Source organism: Hyperoodon ampullatus (assembly GCF_949752795.1).
Source record: "Hyperoodon ampullatus genome assembly, chromosome: 7".
In the NCBI taxonomy this organism is placed as follows: domain Eukaryota; kingdom Metazoa; phylum Chordata; class Mammalia; order Artiodactyla; family Ziphiidae; genus Hyperoodon; species Hyperoodon ampullatus.
In genome coordinates this window covers 56,154,256-56,175,972 of record NC_136920.1, presented here as the reverse complement: position 1 = coordinate 56,175,972, position 21,717 = coordinate 56,154,256, and the positions used below count along the sequence as shown (strand labels likewise).

General features: G+C 35.6%; 1 protein-coding gene across 2 annotated transcripts in view; it reads left to right on the top strand.

Annotated features, from left to right (window-relative positions):
* The window catches only part of ACER3 (alkaline ceramidase 3), a gene marked incomplete at its 5' end in the record, with an annotated part of 196,778 nt that overhangs the window by 74,054 nt on the left and 101,007 nt on the right, over positions 1 to 21,717 (top strand). Inside the window, one exon of one of the 2 annotated variants that reach the window (XM_079709507.1) lies at positions 2,368 to 2,478. The exons of the other annotated variant lie outside the window; for it this stretch is intronic. Coding sequence (XP_079565633.1) covers positions 2,368 to 2,478 — 111 coding nt within the window. The remainder of the gene's footprint in view (positions 1 to 2,367; positions 2,479 to 21,717) is intronic. 2 annotated transcript variants of the gene reach the window in all.

Here is a 21,717-nt window from a genome sequence, read left to right as displayed (position 1 = left end):
TAGTTTTATGCCATTGTAGTTAGGAAAGATACTTCATATGATTTCAGTTTTCTTAAATTTTCTAACACTTGTTTTGTGACCTATTATATCATCTGTCCTGGAGAATGTTCTGTGTGTACTTGAGGAAAATGTGTACTCTGCTGCCTCTTGGATGGAATGTTTTATATATGTCTGTTAGGTCCATTTGGTTTCAAGTGTAGTTGAAATCCAACTTTTCTGTGTTGATTTTCTGTCTGGATGATCTATCCATTGTTGAAAGTGGGGTATAGAATCCCCTACTACTGTTGTATTGTGGTCTATTTCTTCCTTCAGATCTGTTGATATTTGCTTAATATATTTAGGTGCTCTGATTTGGGTGCATATATATTTACTACTGATATATCCTTTTGATGAATTAACCCTTTATTATTACATAATGATCTTCTTTGTCTTGTTACAGTTTTTGTCTTAAAGTCTATTTTGTCTGATATAACTATAGCTATCTTTGCTCTTTTTTGGTTTTTACTTCCATAGAATATCTTTTTTAATCCATTCACTTTGAGCCCATGTATGTCTTTAAAGCTGAAGTAAATCTCTTGTAGCCAGCATGTATTTGGGTCTTGTTTTTTTATCCTTCCAGTCACTGTTTGCCTTTTAATTGGAGAATTTAACGCATTTACATTTAGAGCAATTATTGATAGATAAGGACTTTCTAGTTTCATTTTATTAATTGTTTTCTGGCTGTTTTGTAGTTCCTGTATTCCTTTCTTGCTGCTTTCCTTTGTGAATTGATGATTTTCTGTAGTGGTATACTTCAATTCCCTCCTTTTTGATTCCCTCCAACAACAATCTTTTGTTGTGTCTAATGTAGGTTTTTGCTTTGTGGTTACCATGAGGCTTACATAAAACAACTTATAGATATAACTATCTTTTTCACACTGATAGCAACCTTGCATACTAAAACTCTACCCTTTTACTACACCCTTTTAGGATTTTGATATCACAATTTACCTGCTTTTTATTTCGTGTTTATTAACAAATTATTGTAGCTGTAGTTATTTTTAATACTTTTGTCCTTACATCATTGTACTAGACTTAAGTGATTAATACACCATCATATTACAGTATTCTGAATTTGATTATGCTCAGCTTTACCAGTGTGTTATACATTTTCATATATTTTCATGTTACTAAGTAACATTCTTTCATTTCAGCTGGAAGATCTTAAATGTAAGCACTTAATAGCTGTAAATTTCCCACTCAGCACTGCTTTTACTACATCCCATTAATTTTGATATGTTGTGTATTAATTTTAATTCATCTCTTAAGTATTTTCTAATTTGGTTGGTGATTTATTCTTTGATACATTGATTGTTTAATAATATTTTGTTTAATTTCCACAGGTTTGTGAATTTTCCAGTTTTCCTTCTGTTATTTATTTCTAACGTCATTCTTTTGTGGTTGGAAGAGATATTTTGTATGATACTTTATATCTGCCTTTTTAAGTCTATTGAGACTTAATTTATGGCCTAACATATGCTCTATCCTGGAAAATGTTTATGTGCACTTGAGAAGAATGTATGTACTGTTGTTGTAGGGTAGAGTGTTTTGTATATGTCCATTAATTGATATTTGTCCTGATATCAGCTCCTATGTTGAAAATCACAAATTTGGAATTTTGAATGTTTTGTGCCACTATATTCCCAGAATAAATGTACAAAATACTACCCAGAATCAATATACAAAATAGTTGAGCCATTTTACTATTTATTTCTGCTATTACGGTTTCTATTGTTTCTTTGCTATTCATGTTTCAGCTCTGTTTTTGTAAAGAGAGGATCAAAAATCAGATCAAGATCCATTGCCTTTTGTGTTTACTAGAAACAGAAACTAGGAACTAAAAACATTGCCACAAAAATTAAAGTTTAAGAAGAGATGAAAAATGCAAGCTCTGATTTGTTGTCATTCATTTCAAGAGACAAATTAACTCAGTTCTGTATTTTATCTTGTCATACTGTTATCCATGGACCACCCTTGCAGTAGCATTGGTGTAAGCTGCTTTTTCCAACTCACACTTTGCTTATCTTTGAGTTTCTTTCTGAGATACTTTTGCTTTTTACCTTGAGAATTTAGAAGTTCCTTTAGTGGATGTTCTGGTTGAAAATTCTGAGTTTCATTTTCTGAAGTTATCTGTATTTTACTTTGATTTTTATATGAAATTTTTGTTGAGTAGAGAACTATTTTCCTTTAGCACCTTATAAATATGTTTCCATCATCTTTCTAAGAAGTCACCTACTTAATTTTTGCTAAGGGCTAACTATGTATATCTTTATTTAAAGTAGTATTGATTAATCTCATTATCTTCTTGTGTTTTTTTTTTTCCTATAGGGAATACAGTGAGTAACCTGATTATGATTATACCTCCAATTTTTGGTGCAATTCAGAGTGTTAGAGGTGGACTGGAAAAGCGGTACATTGCTTCCTATTTAGCACTTACAGGTATGTATGACACTTCATCTAAAAAATTATGTGAAAAAAATGATGTACCATACATATTCAGACAGACTTTTTCTCATTCTTTCCTAAAATTATTTCTCAATTTTGTGTTGTTTATTATATAACTTGAGCACATTCTGAAACTTCTGAATTAAAACTCCATAAATCTTGCCAATATTTGAACCGTATTTTGAATAAATTAAAAAAAAACAAGATAATTCAAACATCCAGAAAAGAACAAGGATAATATAACAAATATATCCATGTATCTCACCATCCTTCTTTGTCAGATCTTAACACTTTGCAATATTTGTCTCAGTTCTTACTTTTTCTTTTTTAAAGAAATAAACTACTATAGGTAAAGTTGAAGCTCCCTTTCTACTTCTGCTTGATTTTATTCCCATCTTCCTCCCAGCTCACCCTGCTAGAATTAACCTCTATACTGAATTTGATTATCATTTTCTCACATGTTTTTGTATTTATACTATATATGTATGTATCCTGAAAAATATCATTCACATATTTTAAAACTTTTTGTAAAGGATATTCTACTATATCTGATCATCTGCAACTTACTCCTGTTCCTCTACTTGTCTGTGAGACAGGGACCGTGTCTTAGTTATCTTTGTATCCCTATTGCCTGGCAAGTTAGTGGTCCTCAGTAAATGTTACATGGAGGGATGAATGAACTTTACCAGAGCCTAAGATGGGAAAACGACTCTTTCATGTCCTTGCATTATCATCATAAAGACAAAAATAGCAAAGAAAGTAGATTCTAGTTTGCTTCTTTTATGTAACTTTCTAAATTAAACACAATTTCTTTTGTTTTAGTTCAAGGTAGATATTATTTACACATGGGCAGAAAGGACCTCTAATTACCACAAAACTGTAAGCTATAGTATATCATATCAGATTTTATATAATTATATTAGTCATTGCATATGAGAGTTTAATTTCTGAATCTGTTTCTCATGTGTGTGGTGTTGTGAGAAAGTTACTTCATTCATCTTCAAAAGGAATACTTGTCCACAAACTTAGCCCTTTGCTTTAATTCCTGGGATGTTTTAAGAATGTTTATAAAATACCAACAAATCACAATCAGTAATAACAATAAGAATAAAAAGATTTGAGGGACTTCCAAGTTGCCCTAGGATAATACTGACCTCCTGAGTTAGAATTTGTCCATTCATGCTTCTAGAAAACCATACAGGTTAAGAAGGAAAGTAAATAAAACCACACTTAGCCCACACTTTCAACCTTACTAAGAGAAAAAGAATACCATGAATGTCAAATCATTTTTAAACAAGAAATAAACACCACATTCTAGCAGAACTGTCTTTAATGTTTTAGACTTGGGGAGGTTTGAAAAACTATATGGAAAAGAGGAGAGAAGAGTTGAGGGCTTAATCTGACAAAACACCAATAGAAAGAGAAAGCTTCATGATAAATGCAAACTTTCTGAAAACGTTATGAGACCTGGTAAATCATAGTACTTGATAAGGTACACAGTACTTTAAAGTACATAATAAAGGGCTTGAAAGTGTACAAGACCTAAAGTGGCAGTTTGGGAAAGGTATTACTTCTGGGAAAGAAATAACTAGAAAGAGGAAGATAGCCATTGGAAATGTGTAAGTGTAGGGAAAGAAGGAAGTTAGAGTGAGGAATTAAGATCCTACTGAAACAAAACAACTATAAAATACGTTAGACCCTTCTCCCTGCACCCCGCCCTGCCACCAAAACAAATAAATGTATATGAAAAAGGACACTAACCTTTACTATTCAGAAGGGAGCAGGCTTGAACTTGAAATCTTTTAAGCCACCCCAAACCTTTACTCTTTCCACAAAGTGGAACCCCTGCAAAATCAGTCTACATCCATGCAAAGCTACTGTCATAAAAAAACAGAAAATGAGGGGCCTCCCTGGTGGCGCAGTGGTTGAGAGTCCGCCTGCCGATGCAGGGGATACGGGTTCGTGCCCCGGTCTGGGAGGATCCCATATGCCGCGGAGCGGCTGGGCCCGTGAGCCATGGCTGCTGAGCCTGCGCATCCGGAGCCTGTGCTCCGCAACGGGAGAGGCCACAACAGTGAGAGGCCCGCGTACCACAAAAAAAAAAAAAAAAAAAAAAAAACAGAAAATGAGAATCAATACCTTTTGGCTCATGGATGTTCTTTCCCCACAACTAATTATAAAGCAGAAAGAAACTGCAGCACAGTACTCCTAACTGAATTAGCCTCAAACCAATAAATGAATAAAAATTTAAAAACTAATAACTCCTATAAAAATTAATTAAAAAATAAAAAGTAATAACAGAAATAGCTTCCTCACCCCCAAAAGAAATAAAATTAGAATTGATTAAAGTTAGGAAAGAAATTAAGCCTGAATTACAATGTGTTGAGTATTTAATAAGGGCTATTTAAGAAAGAGAAGCAAGAGATGAAAATGAGATAAAGAAATAAAAAGGGTCAGAGAGAAAGTGATTGAAATGGAAGACAGACAAAGAAGATTCAATACAACTGTAATTGGAGTCCCTGAAGAAGGAAAATAAAACAATGAAACAGATCTTATATTTAAAATTGTAATTTTCAAATTAATTTGAAAGAAGACTTTTTGGAAATGGAAGAAGACCCAAATCTAGATATTGAAAAGTCCATTTTTGTCTCATAAAACTGACTTGGAATGGTCAACTCTGAAAGACTAGTAAAATTACTGGATTTTAAAAATGAGAAAAATCCTCACAGCTCCAGGAAAAAAGACCAGACTATTTATAAGGGCAAGAAAATTAGGCTGGCACTAGACCTCATCAGCAACATAAAAAGAAAGGCATCAGTGGAACTGCATTTTTAGTGCAAACCAAAGATTTTATATTCCAACCAAATTGTTTTTCAGTTATCCAGGTTATAGAAAGACAGTTTTAAACATACAAGTACTCATTGAAAACTGTACACATGACTCCTTCCTGATGAATCCATGAGTACTGCTCTCTCTGATTTAGTACCTGCTAGCCAAATGTGGTAAATTAAATTTAAATAAATGAAAATTAAATAAAATGCAAATTTCAGTTCCTCTGTCACACTAGCCATGTTTCAAGTGCTCAGTACCCATATGTGGCTGTGGCTTATGGCTACTGTATTGGGCAGTGCAGATATAGAACATTGCCTTCATCACAGAAAGTTCTACTGACTGCATTGTACTAGAGAATGATGTTCATCCAACTAAGAGAAGACTGGGCAAACTTGGGCAAAATGTCTGATGATGAGCATTTAACACATTTAACTATAGATCTAAGACTAAAACAGATGTGATAAGGACTGAAGAATAGTATATGGACATTATATGGTGTGGTAAAGTAGAGAGAATGCAGTGTTTTAAATGGGAGAAGGAAAGGGCAAAGTAGAATAAGTTCATTGACTATTGCCTATGTAGTAAGTTGAGTATTGAAGAATATGATCTAAAAGTAACAAACTAGATAGTAAAAGGTTAAGAAAATAAAGGGGAGAGCTCAGGGTTCTATAAAAGGCATAAGTACAAAAGTAACCCCTAGGCCAAAAAAGCCTCTTTTCTAAATACCAAAAGAATTAAGTACAAAAAAGATATTTCACTTAGAGAAATACATTAAATATAAAGTAATATATGTAACTATTATAATAAAACAATATGACAGAGTTGAGATTAAACATCAGTCATATGAATCAAAATGAATCAGCTTAATATCAAAAGAAAAAGATTTTTGAATTTGATCAGCAATTAGGATTGAACTTTATGCTATATACAAAAGACACATCTAAAACTAAAGCAAAGTGATTCAGAAGAGTTAGAAACAAATAATAAGAAAGCAGGGGTAGTGATCCTGATATCATATAAAGTAGAATTCCCTTCAGAAAGCATTGTGTGACAAAGAAGGATGTTTTTCATGTTGAAGCCATGATTCAAAGTGAAAATACAAGTTTTTAATAACTCTACCAAATAATACAACCACCACTATTATATGGCAGAAACTACACAAAGAGAAATAGATAGAAACATACGAATAATAGAAGATTTTAATATGCCACACTCAGTACAAGACAGATGAAGTGAACAAAATATATCAGTAATATCTGGAAGACCTAAAGAGCATAACCAATAAAATAGATCTTATGGCTTTATGCTGAACTTTACACCCTTATAATAGAGAATATACCTTCTTTTGAAGTACACATAGAACATTGATAAAAACAAAACAGTTAAGTTCTATTAAGAACATTCATAAAAACAAAACAGTAAGTTCTATTAAGTAAAAATATTAAAACAACATCCTGTGGTCACAGTGCATCCATGCTAGAAATTAACAACAAATTCAAACCATAAAAAAGCTCTTCCTCTTTGAAATTTTAAATCTTCTGTTAACTCTTGGTTGAAAGGGAAAATAGAAATGGAAATTATAGGAGTCCTAAAATACAGTTGTAATAAAAAATCTGCATATCAAAATCTATGGGGATTTATATAAAGCAGCCATCAGAGCATAATACATAGGCTTAAACAATTAAATAATAATAAAAGATAAAAACTAAAGGTAAAAATTAATTAAAACCCCAACTCAAAAGGCAAGAAAAAGACTGCAAAATAAGCCAAATGAAAGTTTAAGGGAGGAAATTATAAAGATAAAAGCAGAAAGTAACAAGATAGAGAACAGAAAAATGTTCTAATTAATGAATCAAAATCTATTTTTTTAAGAAAAAGTAGACAACTAGCTAACTTTAGAAAAAAGGAAGCAAACAAACATTAAAATAAATGACAAAGAAGAAATATCCACTGAAACAAAGGAAAAAAAATTTTAAACCTCTATGTAAATAAATAAATTGGATAATTTCCTAGGAAATTACAGTTTGTCAAAATTGACCCCAAAGATAGAAAGCTTTGAACAGACCAATTTCTGTATAGGAAATAGAGTAACTTATTAAGGAATTCCTCCACAAAAGTACTGGGTCCAGATAGTTTCACAGAGAGTTCTAATAAACCTTCATAGACCAGATAGTCCCAATGCTACATAAATTTTTTCAAGCATAGATAATGAAAGAAAACTTCCAAATTCTTTTTATGAGGCAAACAACATTGTTATGTAAACCTAATAAAAATGCCATAAGAAAGAAAATTAAGAACTAATATCGTGAATCAATATCAGTGCAGATATACTAAGTAAATTATTAGCAAACAAAAAGGAATGATACTTTTTGTAAGTACTACTGATACATGTAACAACACGGATGAACCCTAAAAACATTATGCCAAGTGAAAGGAACCAAAAGACAAAAAGGACCACAGATTATATGATCCTATTCATATGAAATTTCTAGAAAAGGCAAAATTATAGAGATAAAAACAAGTAATTAGTTACTTGGGGTTTAGAGTGGATGTTGACTGCTAATAGGCATAAGGGAACCTTGGGGGGTGATGGAATTATCACAGAACTGGATTGTGATGATGGTAGCCCAACTCTTTAAATTTACTAAAACTCCTAAAACTGTACACTTACAATGAGTGAACTTAATGGTATATCTCAGTACTTGTTTAAAAAATAAAAACCAGTGGACACAGGAAATGGAGGAATGTGCACACTGTGTGAAAGAAGGAGGGATATTTAGTCCTTACATCTCAGAGGTGGTGTTGAAGGAAGAAAGAAAATAGTAGAGCAGGAAAAAAAAAAAAAATATATATATATATATACATATATATATGTCAGTGCTAGCATGTATAGGTGCTATAACCCTTCTCTAGTAGAATACAACTACTTTCCTGTTGTCCTTGACAGGTAGAATCCAGGCAGCCACTCCTGATTGTTCAAGATAGATGAATCCTATTTGTCACTCTGAGGATTTTCTGTTCTCTCTTAACAAGGACCCGGGTCTTTTTTTTTTTTTTTTTTTTTTGCGGTACGCGGGCCTCTCACTGTTGTGGCCTCTCCCGTTGCGGAGCACAGGCTCCGGACACGCAGGCTCAGCAGCCATGGCTCACGGGCCCAGCCGCTCCGTGGCATGTGGGATCTTCCCAGACCAGGGCACAAACCCACATCCCCTGCATCGGCAGGCAGACTCTCAACCACTGCGCCACCAGGGAAGCCCAAGGATCGGGTCTTATTAAGAGATTTCCTTTGCATGTTAAAGACCTAAAGTTATTTTTTGATCTTTATACAGATACGATGATTTGAGAAACTATTCCACATACAGTAATCTGCCCTCTTCTAATATTCTTGTGAATATATGGAGGAACATATTTTCTAAATTATTTTTTCCTGTAACCTTCTTCCAACTGAAGAAAGTTGGGGGATAATTTTTAGACAGGTCTCTTTGTATCAGTATCTCTTCATGGAAAGTCATCCTTATAAAGTTCATTCTCTGAAGTTCAGAGAAAGCGCTTGAGCTCAATTTCTTTCTTTTAATGTTTTCCAGTTACATCACTAATATACATTAACAAGTCCTTATCCAAATCCTTGGGACCAGAAGTATTTCTGAACTCAGATTGTTTTTGAATTCTAGAAAGTTAATAGACTGTGTTTGCTATAGTATACTAAGCCCACCAAAACCTGGGACAGCACCCTGTAGGTGAACATATCCATATTGCTGCTTAACCTGTGAATATTCACAGAAACTAGGCTAAATAATCGCTATAAATAGTCTCATGTCCAGTTAGGTCACGTTTTGCTATCAAATGAATTTGTGCCAAACTTAAAGGACAAAACATCTTTTGGTTTTAAAAGATTTTTGGAGAATTGTATTATTAAACAAGATATGTAAAGTTTTCTAACTCTCTGTTTTCTTCTTTTAAAAAGTAGTAAACAGTAAACAGAATCTAGTTCGACATTAGGGAAATAAAACATCAAGACAAATGGAGTTTGTGCCCAGAATGGAAGACAATTCAAATTTAGGAGATCCATTCATGCGATTTACTATATTAATTGATTTAAGAAGAAAAACCACATGATTATCTCCATAGATGCTATGAAAGCCTTTGTCAAAATTCAGCTTTAAAAAGAAAAACTCAAGAAAACAGAAATTCACAAATCCTGTCTTAACATGATAATATACACACATCAGTCCTAAAGCTAGCATTTTACTCAGTGTGGAAGCCCTAGAAGCATTCCTATGAAGGTCAAAACAAGGCAAGTGTGTCTGTCTCCACTGCTATTTAACAGAGTACTGGAGGTATTAATCAATACATCTATACCAGAGAAAATGATTAAGGACTGGAAAAGAAGGAAAACTATCTCTATTTACAGCTGTCATGGTATTCCTGAAACCTCTAGCCTAGAAAATCAGTTATCAAGCAAACAATTATTATTCAAACAATAAAACTATTCAGTTCAGTATCAGGTTTAAAATGATCACAAAAAGCAATAGCCTTCATATATACAAACAATATCCCATTAGATATATAATAGAGAAGAAAATCCCATTTAAAATAACATCCAACAGGATAAATATCAAAAAATAAGTTTAACAAGATATGTGTAAAACCTATATTAAGAAAACTTAAAACACTTCTGAAAGACATGAAAGTAAACCTGAACAAATGAAAAGTTGTTCTTGAATAACTTGAGAAAACTGAAAGATGTCAGTTATATCTAATAAATAATACTAATAAAAATACCAATAAGTAGGGGGCTTCCCTGGTGGTACAGTGGTTATGAGTCAGCCTGCCAATGCAGGGGACATGGGTTCGAGACCCGGTCCGGGAAGATCCCACATGCTGCGGAGCAACTATGCCTGTGCACCACGACTTCTGAGCCTGCGCTCTAGAGCCTGCGAGCCACAACTACTGAGGCCCGCGAGCCTAGGGACCACGCTCCGCAATAAGAGAAGCCACTGCAGTGAGAAGCCTGCACACCACAAGGAAGACCCAACGCAGCCATAAATAAATAAATAAATAAATCAAAAAACCCAATAAGTATTTTTTAATTAAACAAGTTGATACTAAAGTTCATATTAAAATATAAACATGAAAAGATATCTAGGCAGTCTTTAAAAAAGAAGAGCTAGAAGGATGTACTAATCCTCCTATATATTAAAACATACTGCAAAACCTGCCTCAGTAAAATAGTAGAGTACAGATATTTTGATAGATAATACAGTGGAATTTAAAAGAAAAATCATAAATAGACCCAAATCCATATTAGAGTTTAGTGTATGGTAAAGATGGCATCTCTGAGCATTGGGGCAAAGATGAATATTTTAATAAATGATATTTGGAAAAATAAAATAGACGTATACCTTACATTATACATGTGAATATGTTCTAAATTGATTAGCGACCTAAATGTAAAAACTGAAATCTCGTGGGACTTCCCTAGTGGCGTAGTGGTTAAGAATCGCCTGCCAATGCAGGGGACACGGGTTGGAGCACTAGTCCGGGAAGATCCCACATGCCGCGGAGCAACTAATCCTGTGCGCCACAACTACTGAGCCTGCATGCCACAACTACTGAAACCTACGTGCCTAGAGCCCGTGCTCTGCAACAAAAGAAGCCACCTCAATGAGAAGCCCGCTCACAGCAACGAAGAGTAGCCCCCACTCGCCACAACTAGAGAAAGACAGCATGCAGCAATGAAGACCCAACGCAGCCAAAAATAGATAGATTTAAAATCTTGCAAGTACTAGAAGAAAACATGTGAATTATTCTATATTCAGTGTGTGGGAAAGTATTTACAACTCTAATTCAAAATCCAGATGTAATAAAATGTTGGCTAGTTAAATAATACCTTTGGCATGGCAAAGAATACCATATGCAAAGTCCAAAGCAGAAGACCAAATTGTGAAAATATTTGTGACAATCACTAAGGATAGAGGTTTAATATCCCTGATACAAAATGACTTTTAAATATTGAGGATAAAAAGGACCAAACATCCAGTAGAAATAAAGACAGAACATTCTCCAAAAAAGATGCTACAGAATAGCCAGCGTATATAAGAAAAGATATCCAGCTACACTGATACATTATTTTTCTCTTACCAGATTGACAAAAAGTGAAACACTAGACAACACACTCTTGGCAAGGCTGTGGGAGAAATAGGTACTCTTCACACATTGCTGGTGAGAATGCAAAATTTTTGTAGGTGAATTTGTCAACATCTAACAAAACTGTATATGCATTTACCCTTTGACTCAGCAACCACATATAAAAAAATTTTCTGTGAAGATATATCTCCTGTAATTCAAAATTAAATGTGTGCAAGATTGTTTATCACAGAATTATTTTTAATTACAAAATAATGTAAACAACCTAAAAGCCCATATATTGGAAATTGGTTGAATAAACTGGTGAATCTACACAATGAGTATTATGAAGGTACAGAAAGGGTGAGGAACGTCTCTGAACTGATATGGAGTGATTTCCAGGATTTATTGTTAAGTAAAAGATGCAGCATGTAAAAGTATGTGCACGTGCGCACACACACACACACACCCACACACACACACGGTATATAATTTTTTTCTTGGAGAAAGGGGAAATAAAATATACGTACATCTGCTTAGTTTTTCAAAAAAAGACATAGATAGCATGAACCAGAAAAATAATGGAATTAGTTTCTACAGGGGGTGGGTGGAAAGGCTAGAGGAGGGAGTGACACTTCTCTGAGTAAACCCTTTTGTCTTTTTATTTTTGCAACCTTGTTATGATTTCACATATTCAAAGAATATAATTAGATCAACCAGAACAGGAGTTGGGGAAATGAGGAAGAGAGACCCTAAAATTGAATACAAAGAAAAACAAATTGCAAAAGACACATTGGATAAAGGACTGTTAATCCAAAATACACACAGATCTTTTTTGTACATAAAATATAAATGTAAAAGTCAATAATAAGGAAACAAACAACCTGATTGAAAAAATGGACCAAAGACCTTAACAGACACCTCATCAAAGAAGATACACAGATGGCAAATAATATGAAAAGTTGTTCCACATCATATGTCATCAGGGAAATGCAAATTAATACCACAATAAGATCCTACTGTACATCTATTAGAATGGCCAAAATTCAGAACACTGACAACACCAAATGCAGGATATGGAGCAACAGGAACTCTTACTCATTGCTGGTGGGAATGTAAAATGGTACAGCCACTTTGGAAGACAGTTTGGCAGTTTCTTACAAAACTAAATGTGTTCTCACCATACTATCCAGCTATCACTCTCCTTGGTATTCACCCGAAGGAGTTGAAAACGTATGTCTACACAAAAGCAGCTTTATTCGTAAAGCCCAAACTTGGAAGCAACCAAGATGTTCTTCAGTAGGTGGATGGATCAGGAAACTGTGGTACCTCTAGACAATGGAATATTATTCAGTGCCAAAAAGAAGTATGTTATCAAACTGTAAAGACACGGAGGAACCTTAAATGTGTATTACTAAGTGAGAGAAACCAGTCTGAAAAGGCTACATACTGTATGATCCCAACTATATGACATTCTGGAAAAGACAGAACTGTGGAGACAGTTAAAAGATCAGTGGTTGCTAGGTGTTGGGGGGGAGAGAGGTGATAGGCAGAGGACAGAAGATTTTTAGGATCATGAAACTATTGTGTATGATACTGTAATGGTGGATATATTTTTCCAAACCCATAGAATATACAAAACCAAGAGTGAACTGTAATGTAAACTATGGACTTGGGGTGCTAATAATGTGTCAGTGTAGAGTCATCTGTGGTAACAAATGTACCACTCTGGGGGAGTGGTGTTGATAATGGGGGAAGCCAGAGGGTTGGGGGGAGTGAGGAGGACAGGCATTATATGGGAAATATATGTACCGTCTGCCTAATTTTGCTGTGAACCTGAAACTATTCTAAAAAAAAATCTTAATTTTTTAAATGTATTGTACTCTTTATCAAACAGAACATAACCACGTAAGAGGAAAGTATTAATTCAGTTAACTTTGAAATGGTTTTCTCATATACCCAATTTGAAAACAGAAAGAGAATTCAGTGAGATATTGAACCTTACTTTACTAACTTTATTTACTGTGTATTTATTTATTTACTTTTTATTGTCAGTAATGGTATGAATATAGCAATTCTGAAGTTATCTTTGCATTTTAGGATTAAGCAAATGAGGAAATATATTGATATTGTTGGGGGCTAGGGTTCTCATGTAGAAGAAGGAGATACAAATTTGGATGGAGGAAGGCAAGGAAGAACCCTGAGAGAACATTGAAACCTGAGGTATCAGTATGATTAAAAATAAAAAAAGATTTCACATGTTCTATCCTCTGAAAGGGTCTGGAAGCAATGAGTCTTAAGTAGCAATGAACATACCTAGTGTCCACACCTTGGTTTCTAAAAATCTTTCCTCACTAAAAGGAACTAAGGCTTCTTGGAGAAATGCCTCATTTCTGGGATAGGGCAGGGAAAGCGTGAGATGAGTCTGGAACATCTTGTCACTCCAGAAAGTAAGAAAGGGCTCAAAAAATGAGGGAATAATGTCAAAATGACACAGAAGGCAGTTTGGCCAAACTGAAAATTTGAGCTTCCAAATGGAAAATGACTGTAATGGGTTATGTAACACATGGTATAAAAAAAGAATGCACAAGCTCATACTGATACTAACAAACAAATGGTGTGAGAAGCAGAAAGCTTTTTTTTTAAAGAGTAGAATTGCCAACTAATAAATGTAAACAGAATGATAGGGTTTTTTTAAATCATCATTTTGCAACCATCATCGTAATAATTGATTCAGGAGTCATCAGTGAATGCTAAAAATATTGGGTGAAAATATTTGGGAACATGATGATTACACAGCCTGAAAGTATCTCCTGACGAATTATGTACTCATTAGTTACAGATGGAAAAATGGTAACAGTACAGAAATCTGGCAGATACCACCTTATTCAAGTAATCAATCCTAACATCATTAATAACAGTATAAACTAACAACTGATTCTTCCTGGTGTGATGCACTGAAAAGGAAACAACATCATTTATACAATATTATTGCCAGAAGTGCATAACCTGAACCAAATGATGAGAAAACAATCAGAAAAACCCAGTTTGTGAGGGTTATTTTATAAAACAACCAACCTGTTTTTGGTTTTTTTTTTTTAAACAAATGTTAAAGTCATGAAAACAAAGGAAGGCTGAGGAACTGTTCCAGATTAAAAGAGATGGACAACTACATGCAGTATCTTCATTGGATCCTGAACTGGGGCACAAGGAGAAGGTCTAAAAGGCAATATTGGGCAAATCAGCAAAGTTTGAATAAGAATGGTTTTTAAGTCTGTCGCTTCTACAAGACTAAGCTTTGCTTCCTGAAAGCAGCTGAGTTCTTACTTTTCTGGATTTCTGGTATTCAGCAATACCTGGTGCAAACCAAATACATGAGGCTGTTTGATGAATGAATGGATACTTTATTTTAAACAACAGGCATTTTTGCTAGGTCTTATTTTTCATGTACTTGTTTGAATTTTTCACTGAGATAAGTCTCCCCACCAAAAAGAAAATTTGTATGTGTGTGTGTGTATGAGAGAGATTCACATATGCACACACACATACAGGGAACAAACTTTATCTGGAAACAGATTCGATTAACAAATCAAGGACATTTACTGAATACCATATAAGATTTTTCAGTATCTTAATCTTATGACCAAAAATTTATAATAACTGCTTAGTTGATATGAACTTTTTGGAGTTGAGGGAGATTTTGCAGAAGGAATTGGAAATTTGGCATTGTGTAGAAGTATATTAGGAACAGATTGTTAGTAATTTATGAGAGTTGTTGTGTTCTGGCTTAGAGCCTAGAGTTAGTAAGAATTTAGTCATTTTTTAATTCATTCAACAAATTTTTACTGAGAGTCAGTTATGTGCTAGGTCTAGCTCTCAAACCATTGTTCATTGGAGCTTAGAGTTTAGCAGGGGAAAGAGATTAATCAAATACTTTTATAATTAAGTATGCACTAACAGTGTGGTGTTATAAAGAAAAGGTACCAAGTACAGTGAGGAAGAATTAGGGAAGTTAAGAGTTACAGACATTACTTTTAAAATATTTTTTCCCATCCCATGTCCTTGAGCAATTGCCAGTTCTTAACAATAAGCCTGATTTCAGTTTAGTCCACCTGCCCAGTTATAGCTGCTTTGGAACCACCCAGTCCCTTTGTCTAATATTTTTCTCTTCCTCTTTGTTTATTTTTATCCCCAATATGCACATTTTATGAAAGGAAGAGATGCTCATAACACATCAATAGAAGAATCAAAAATGTCTTCTCTGATTATTTTTGTAATAGGTCTCTTAGTAAAACTTGCTATTAAAAGGTGGGGGGAGCTTCCCTGGTGGTCCAGTGAGTAAGACTCCATGCTCCCAATGCAGGGGGCCAAGGTTCAATCCCTGGTCGGGGAACTAGATCCCGCACGCACGCCATGACTGAGGGTTCGCATGCCCAACTAAGAGTCCGCACGCTGTAACTAAGAGGTCTGCATGCTGCAACTAAGAAGTCTGCATGCCACAATTAAAGATCCTGCATGCCGCAGTGAAGATCCCACGTGCCTCTACTAAGACCTGGGACAGCCAAAATAAAAAAAAAAAGGAGGGGAGGATTAAGAACCTAATACTTGTTTTAAGTAAACATTTTTAAAATCAGCAAAATTATTTCTGCTTAAATATAGAGAAGGACGATAAAGAATTCAAGTGAATTTAATACTCCTTGTCCCATAATAAAACTAGGAGAATAAATTGAAAAGTAAAGACAAGTTATTTGATGCTAAATTCTGCCTGCCTGGTTGCTATTAGTATTTGACGTTAGGACTCTTAACATTTTCCAAGCTTCATGTGGTATTGGCTTAGTCATTACTTTTTATGAGGTCATAAAATTTGCTGCTAATGTTGGTGGAGTTTAGAGAGATAATAGTACTTGTCATTCATAGAGCATTTATTATATACCAGGCTCTGTGGGAAGTACATTAAATTATATTATTATGTCATTTAAAATTCTCTACAATCTATGAGGAACTCTTCAACTTCATTTTATAAAGGTAATATTTGAGAAGAGCAGTAACTTGACCAAGATCACACAATGAGTAAATGGTAGAGCCAGACCTTGAACCCAAATATATATGCTTTTAATCATTATGCCATAAGACAGTTATTTACAACTGTGCATTGTCTAAAATAGAACAAACCAAAAGAAGCCCTTTCCATGAGATTTGTTTTTTTCATGAAATTTAATTTTTCTCTTTACTCCCAAAGTCACAAATTGTTGTTTATCTTATTCCTTTAAAATAGAAATAGGTTCACTTTCCTGGGCTTCCCTGGTGGCGCAGTGGTTGGGAGTCCACCTGCCGATGCGGGGGACGCAGGTTCGTGCCCCGGTCCGGGAGGGTCCCACGTGCCGCAGAGCAGCTGGGCCCGTGAGCCATGGCCGCTGGGCCTGCGCGTCGGAGCCTGTGCTCCGCAGCGGGAGAGGCCACAACAGTGAGAGGCCCGTGTACCGCAAAAAAAAAAAAAAAAGAAATAGGTTCACTTTCCTTTACAAATAATTTTGAGTACATACTGTGTGCCAGCATAAAAAGACAAAGCCTGTCCCCAGAGAGCTTATACTACATTGAGGAGAGATGAATTGCATATAAACAACAAAATCTATTTGTAGTTGTACAAATGTATTTGTTATGCAGTTATCTAAATGAGTGGGTAATTGGCAACAAGAAAAAATGAGTGGTAAAATAGTCAAAACATTAATAAAGTAGAGCAGAAATAGACTTCAGTGCTGAAATAGAAATATCACAAAGTCATTTCCCCATGGAAAGGACCACTGGAAATTCTTTGCATGGAGTAGCCTTAAGTTTAGTGCAATCATACTTACAGTAGTCACTGCCATACTGAATCAAAGACATCTGAAGTGATCTTAACAATCAATACTGTACCATTTGTCATGGGGAAAGTGAGTGGACTGCGTACTAGACTAATAATCTTTTAGATTATAGCAATTACACTTAGCAATGAAACAGATAAAATCAATATGCTGTGGAAAGGAACTTCAGAAATCATTTCATAACTTGTTTACTAACTTATTTATTCCCCTTTATTTAGTCCCTGTTTTCCAGACATTGCCAGAAACATCAATGGTCTTTTTTTCTAGTTAGTGGAAAAAGGAATATAGTAACATTGAAGACAAATTTGGAAGACAATGCAAAATACCCATAATCCCATCACCCAACAGAAACAGTATTTTATTAGTTAATGGTTCCTAATCTTTGTGCATATGCATTTGTGGTTTTATATGACTACACTTTAAATAAACATGCCCAACCTAGAAGCCAAAATGCAGGGATAGGTTCAGCCAGAGAAGCAGGAACCAGTTAGCTAAGTAGCCTGTGTAGTCAGTGAACAGGAAGTGAGGAAGTGAAATGGCCAGGAAAATAGCCTGGTAGAAAGTAAAAGTAGAAAGGTAGAAAGCCAGGTAGAAAATAGCCTAAGCCAGAAAGCATGAGCTGTAACGGCATTTCATCTGCTTCCTGTGGCCTCAGTTGTGGTTTATGTTTCAGTGTTTTAGGCTGGAGCCAGAATAAGACAATAATTGGATGACAATTATTTTCTAAGAAAATAAGTATAAAATATTATGTCATCTCATTTCTCTTATTATTATGTCTGTTATTATTATTGCTCTAGCTCCATTCTCTTTAACATACCTTAACCTCCCTAGGCAGTCTAAACATTTCCCTCACTTGGCTATAGATATTCTTAAACAGAATTATTTTGGTTCTCCCTTCAATTACCATATTCTGTCTCATCCATTATTATCATTGTTATTTTGTGTTCTTACTTTTCCTCTAGCTGTGGAACATTTGCTTGTTACTAACTTAACCTGCCTGAAGGCTTGGATAGGGTTTTTTCATAAACAGTATGAAAAGTACTAAAGCAAATCACTTAAGGTGGGGATATTTTGACAGGCAAAGTATATTTGGAGCATTGCATGTGAAAGTTTCCCCCTCCAAATTCTTTCTTTTTTTAAATTGAGGTGTATTCCGTAAACAGTAAAATGTACAAATCTTAAGTATACATACAGCTCAATGAGATTTTGCCTGTGTAATCACCACCCAGATCAAGATACAGAAATTTTCAGTCATCCCAGAAAGTTCCCTTGTGCCCCTTCTCAGTCAACACATCCCCAAAATGATAACCGATATTCTGACTTCCATGCCCATATATTAATTTGCATGTTCTTGAACTTTATATAGATGGAACCATATAGTATGTACTCTGGCATCTGGCTTCTTTCATTCGATGTAATGTTTTTTACATTCATCTATGTTGTTTCTATCAGTAGTTCATTCTTTTTTATTGATATATAATATTCCATTGTGTGAATATAATTCATTTGCCCATTTTTCTGTTAATGGGCATTTGGGTTTTCAGTTGAGACTTTTATGAATAAAGATTCTGTGGATATTCTTGTATATGTCTTTTGATGGACAGTTGTGCTCATTTCTTTAGGGCTGTATGTCTAGAAGTAGAATTGCTAGATCATAAGGTAGTCTATGTTTAAATTTATTAGAAACTGCCAAACAATTTTCTAAAATGTTTGGATCATTTACACTCCCACCAATAATATCTGAGAATTCCAGTTATTCCACATTGTCATCTATACTTGTCTATCTTTTTTTCCAATCTTTTTTTTTTTAATGTATTTATTTATTTGGCTGCATTGGGTCTTCGTTGTTACACGCGGGCTTTTTCTAGTTGCGGGAAGCAGGGGCTAATCTTCATTGCGGTGCACAGGCCTCTCATTGCGGTAGGTTCTCGCTGCATAGCACTGGTTCTAGGCATGCGGGCTTCAGTAGTTGTGGCACGCAGGCTCAGTAGTTGTGGCTCGCAGGCTCTAGAGTGCAGGCTCAGTAGTTGTGGCATGCAGGCTTAGTTGCTCCGCGGCATGTGGGATCTTCCCAGACTGGGGCTCAAACCCATGTCCCCTGCATTGGCAGGTGGATTCTTAACCACTGAGCCACCAGGGAAGTCCTATACTTGTCTATCTTTTTTTTTTTTTTTTTTTTTTTGGCAGTACGCGGGCCTCTCACTGTTGTGGCCTCTCCCGTTGCGGAGCACAGGCTCCAGACGCTCAGGCTCAGCGGCCATGGCTTACGGGCCCAGCAGCTCCGCGGCATGTGGGATCTTCCCGGACCGGGGCACGAACCCGTGTCCCCTGCAACGGCAGGCGGACTCTCAACCACTGTGCCACCAGGGAAGCCCTATCTTTTTAATTTTAGTCATTCTGGGTTGCTATGTGGTGATATCTCACTGAGGTTTAAATTTGTATCTCCCAGTGAATAATGATGCTGAGCACTTGTTATTGGCCCTTTGGGTATCATTTTTTGTGATGTGCCTCTACAAATCATCTGCCCATTTAAAAATTGGGCTGTCTTTTTTTTCTTCTGGTACGCGGGCCTCTCACTGTTGTGGCCTCTCCCGTTGCGGGGCACAGGCTCCGGACGCGCAGGCTCAGTGGCCATGGCTCACGGGCCCAGCTGCTCCGCGGCACGTGGGATCCTCCCGGACCGGGGCACGAACCCATGTCCCCTGCATCGGCAGGCGGACTCCCAACCACTGCACCACCAGAAAGCCCTGGGCTCTTTTTCTATCTGATTTTTGTATCACATTTTCTATATGTGAACCTTTTGTTAGATATTGTATGTATTGTGACTATTTCCTCCTAGTCTATAGCTTGAGTTTTTACTTTACTTCAGAATCTTCAGATGAGCCAAAGTTCTTAGGCAAGAGTTTTAAGAGGCACTTCAGATAACAGTTTAGTAACTAATAAACTAGCCATCTGTTAGTAATTGTATTGGGTTTCTACTGCTACTGTAACAAAGTACCAAAAAAAGGATAAATTTATTATCTTGCAGTTCTTTAAATTAGAATTCTGATACAAGTCTCATTAGTCCAGGTGTTGGTAAGTCTGTGTTCCTTTCTGTAGGCTCTAGGGGGAGAGTCAATTTCCATGTCCTTTCCAGTTTATGTGGCTGCCCACATAATTCCATCTTTTCCATCTTGACTTGGGCCATTTTCCTCCATCTTCAAACCTAGCAATTTTACATCTCTCTAACCATTCTTCCGTAGTCACATCTTCCAAAGGTTCCTGCTTTTGAGGACTCAGATGATTAAATTGAGCACATTGTAATAATCCAGGATAATCTCCCCATCTCAAGGCCTTTAATTTAATCAAGTTTTCAGAGTCATTTTTGCCATTTTAGGTAACATATTCACAGCTTCCGGAGATAGGACATAGACATCTTTGGGAGCCATTATTCTGTGTACCACACTAGTGTAGTTAGTATGATAGCCCAAGAGTTGCTAAAGTAATGTGGTAGCTCATCTACTACTAATGTTGCAGCATCCATATTGGGTGTGGGGAGAAAGTAATCCAAAATACATTGATAAGGCTAAGTAGGATCTTCTGGCGCGCGCGCGCGCGCGCGCCTGCGCGCGCGTGTGTGTGTGTGTGTGTGTGTGTGTAAGTATAATAAGATTATATACTAGACAAGTGATAGATTAGAAAAGAGAGTGAGTGATCACTTCCCTTTAGGGTAGGTGGGGAGCAATTAGAAAAGTTCTTTTTAAATACCCTAAATTGGCTTCTTATCAGCTTAGGGATAAAGTCCAAACTTCTTAGGACAGCTCTCCAAAGCTCACACTTTTAATTACTACATTCTATGACCTCTCTAATATGAGAGTGCATTTTGTTTCCAGTGTGAATGCTAGCTTCACCTGGAAAGAACAGTCATGCATTCCTATAATTGTAGCTGGCATTGTTTTGACACCACCAATAATACTAAAATGAACTCTGAGTTCATAGGTTTTAAAATAATCACACATTACACTGTTAATGCCTTTGATACTTTGGGGGTAATATGCCCTTCTCCTTTTTCATTTATTCTAGGTCCCTTCTTGTGCATCATGGTAAATCTTGGTATAATTTAAAAGGAACTCATAGTATTTCTTGGACCTTTAAATTTGTGTTGTGGCTACTTCCAAAACCTAGTGATTCCATTCTCTATGTACATGAATTTTTTTTCGTAGACTGGAAAATAAAATTTGTTGATACCTGTTGTATGCCAGGTGCATGCTAGATAATCTTCACAGCAGCCTTTCATGATAAACATTGTTATTTTTATTTTACAACTGAGGCAGCTGAGTCTCAAAGAGATTTAAGCAACTTGCCAAAGTTGATAAGTAGTAAGTAACAGATGTGGGATGCTAGTTTAGGTCTGATTCCAAAGCCCTTGTACACT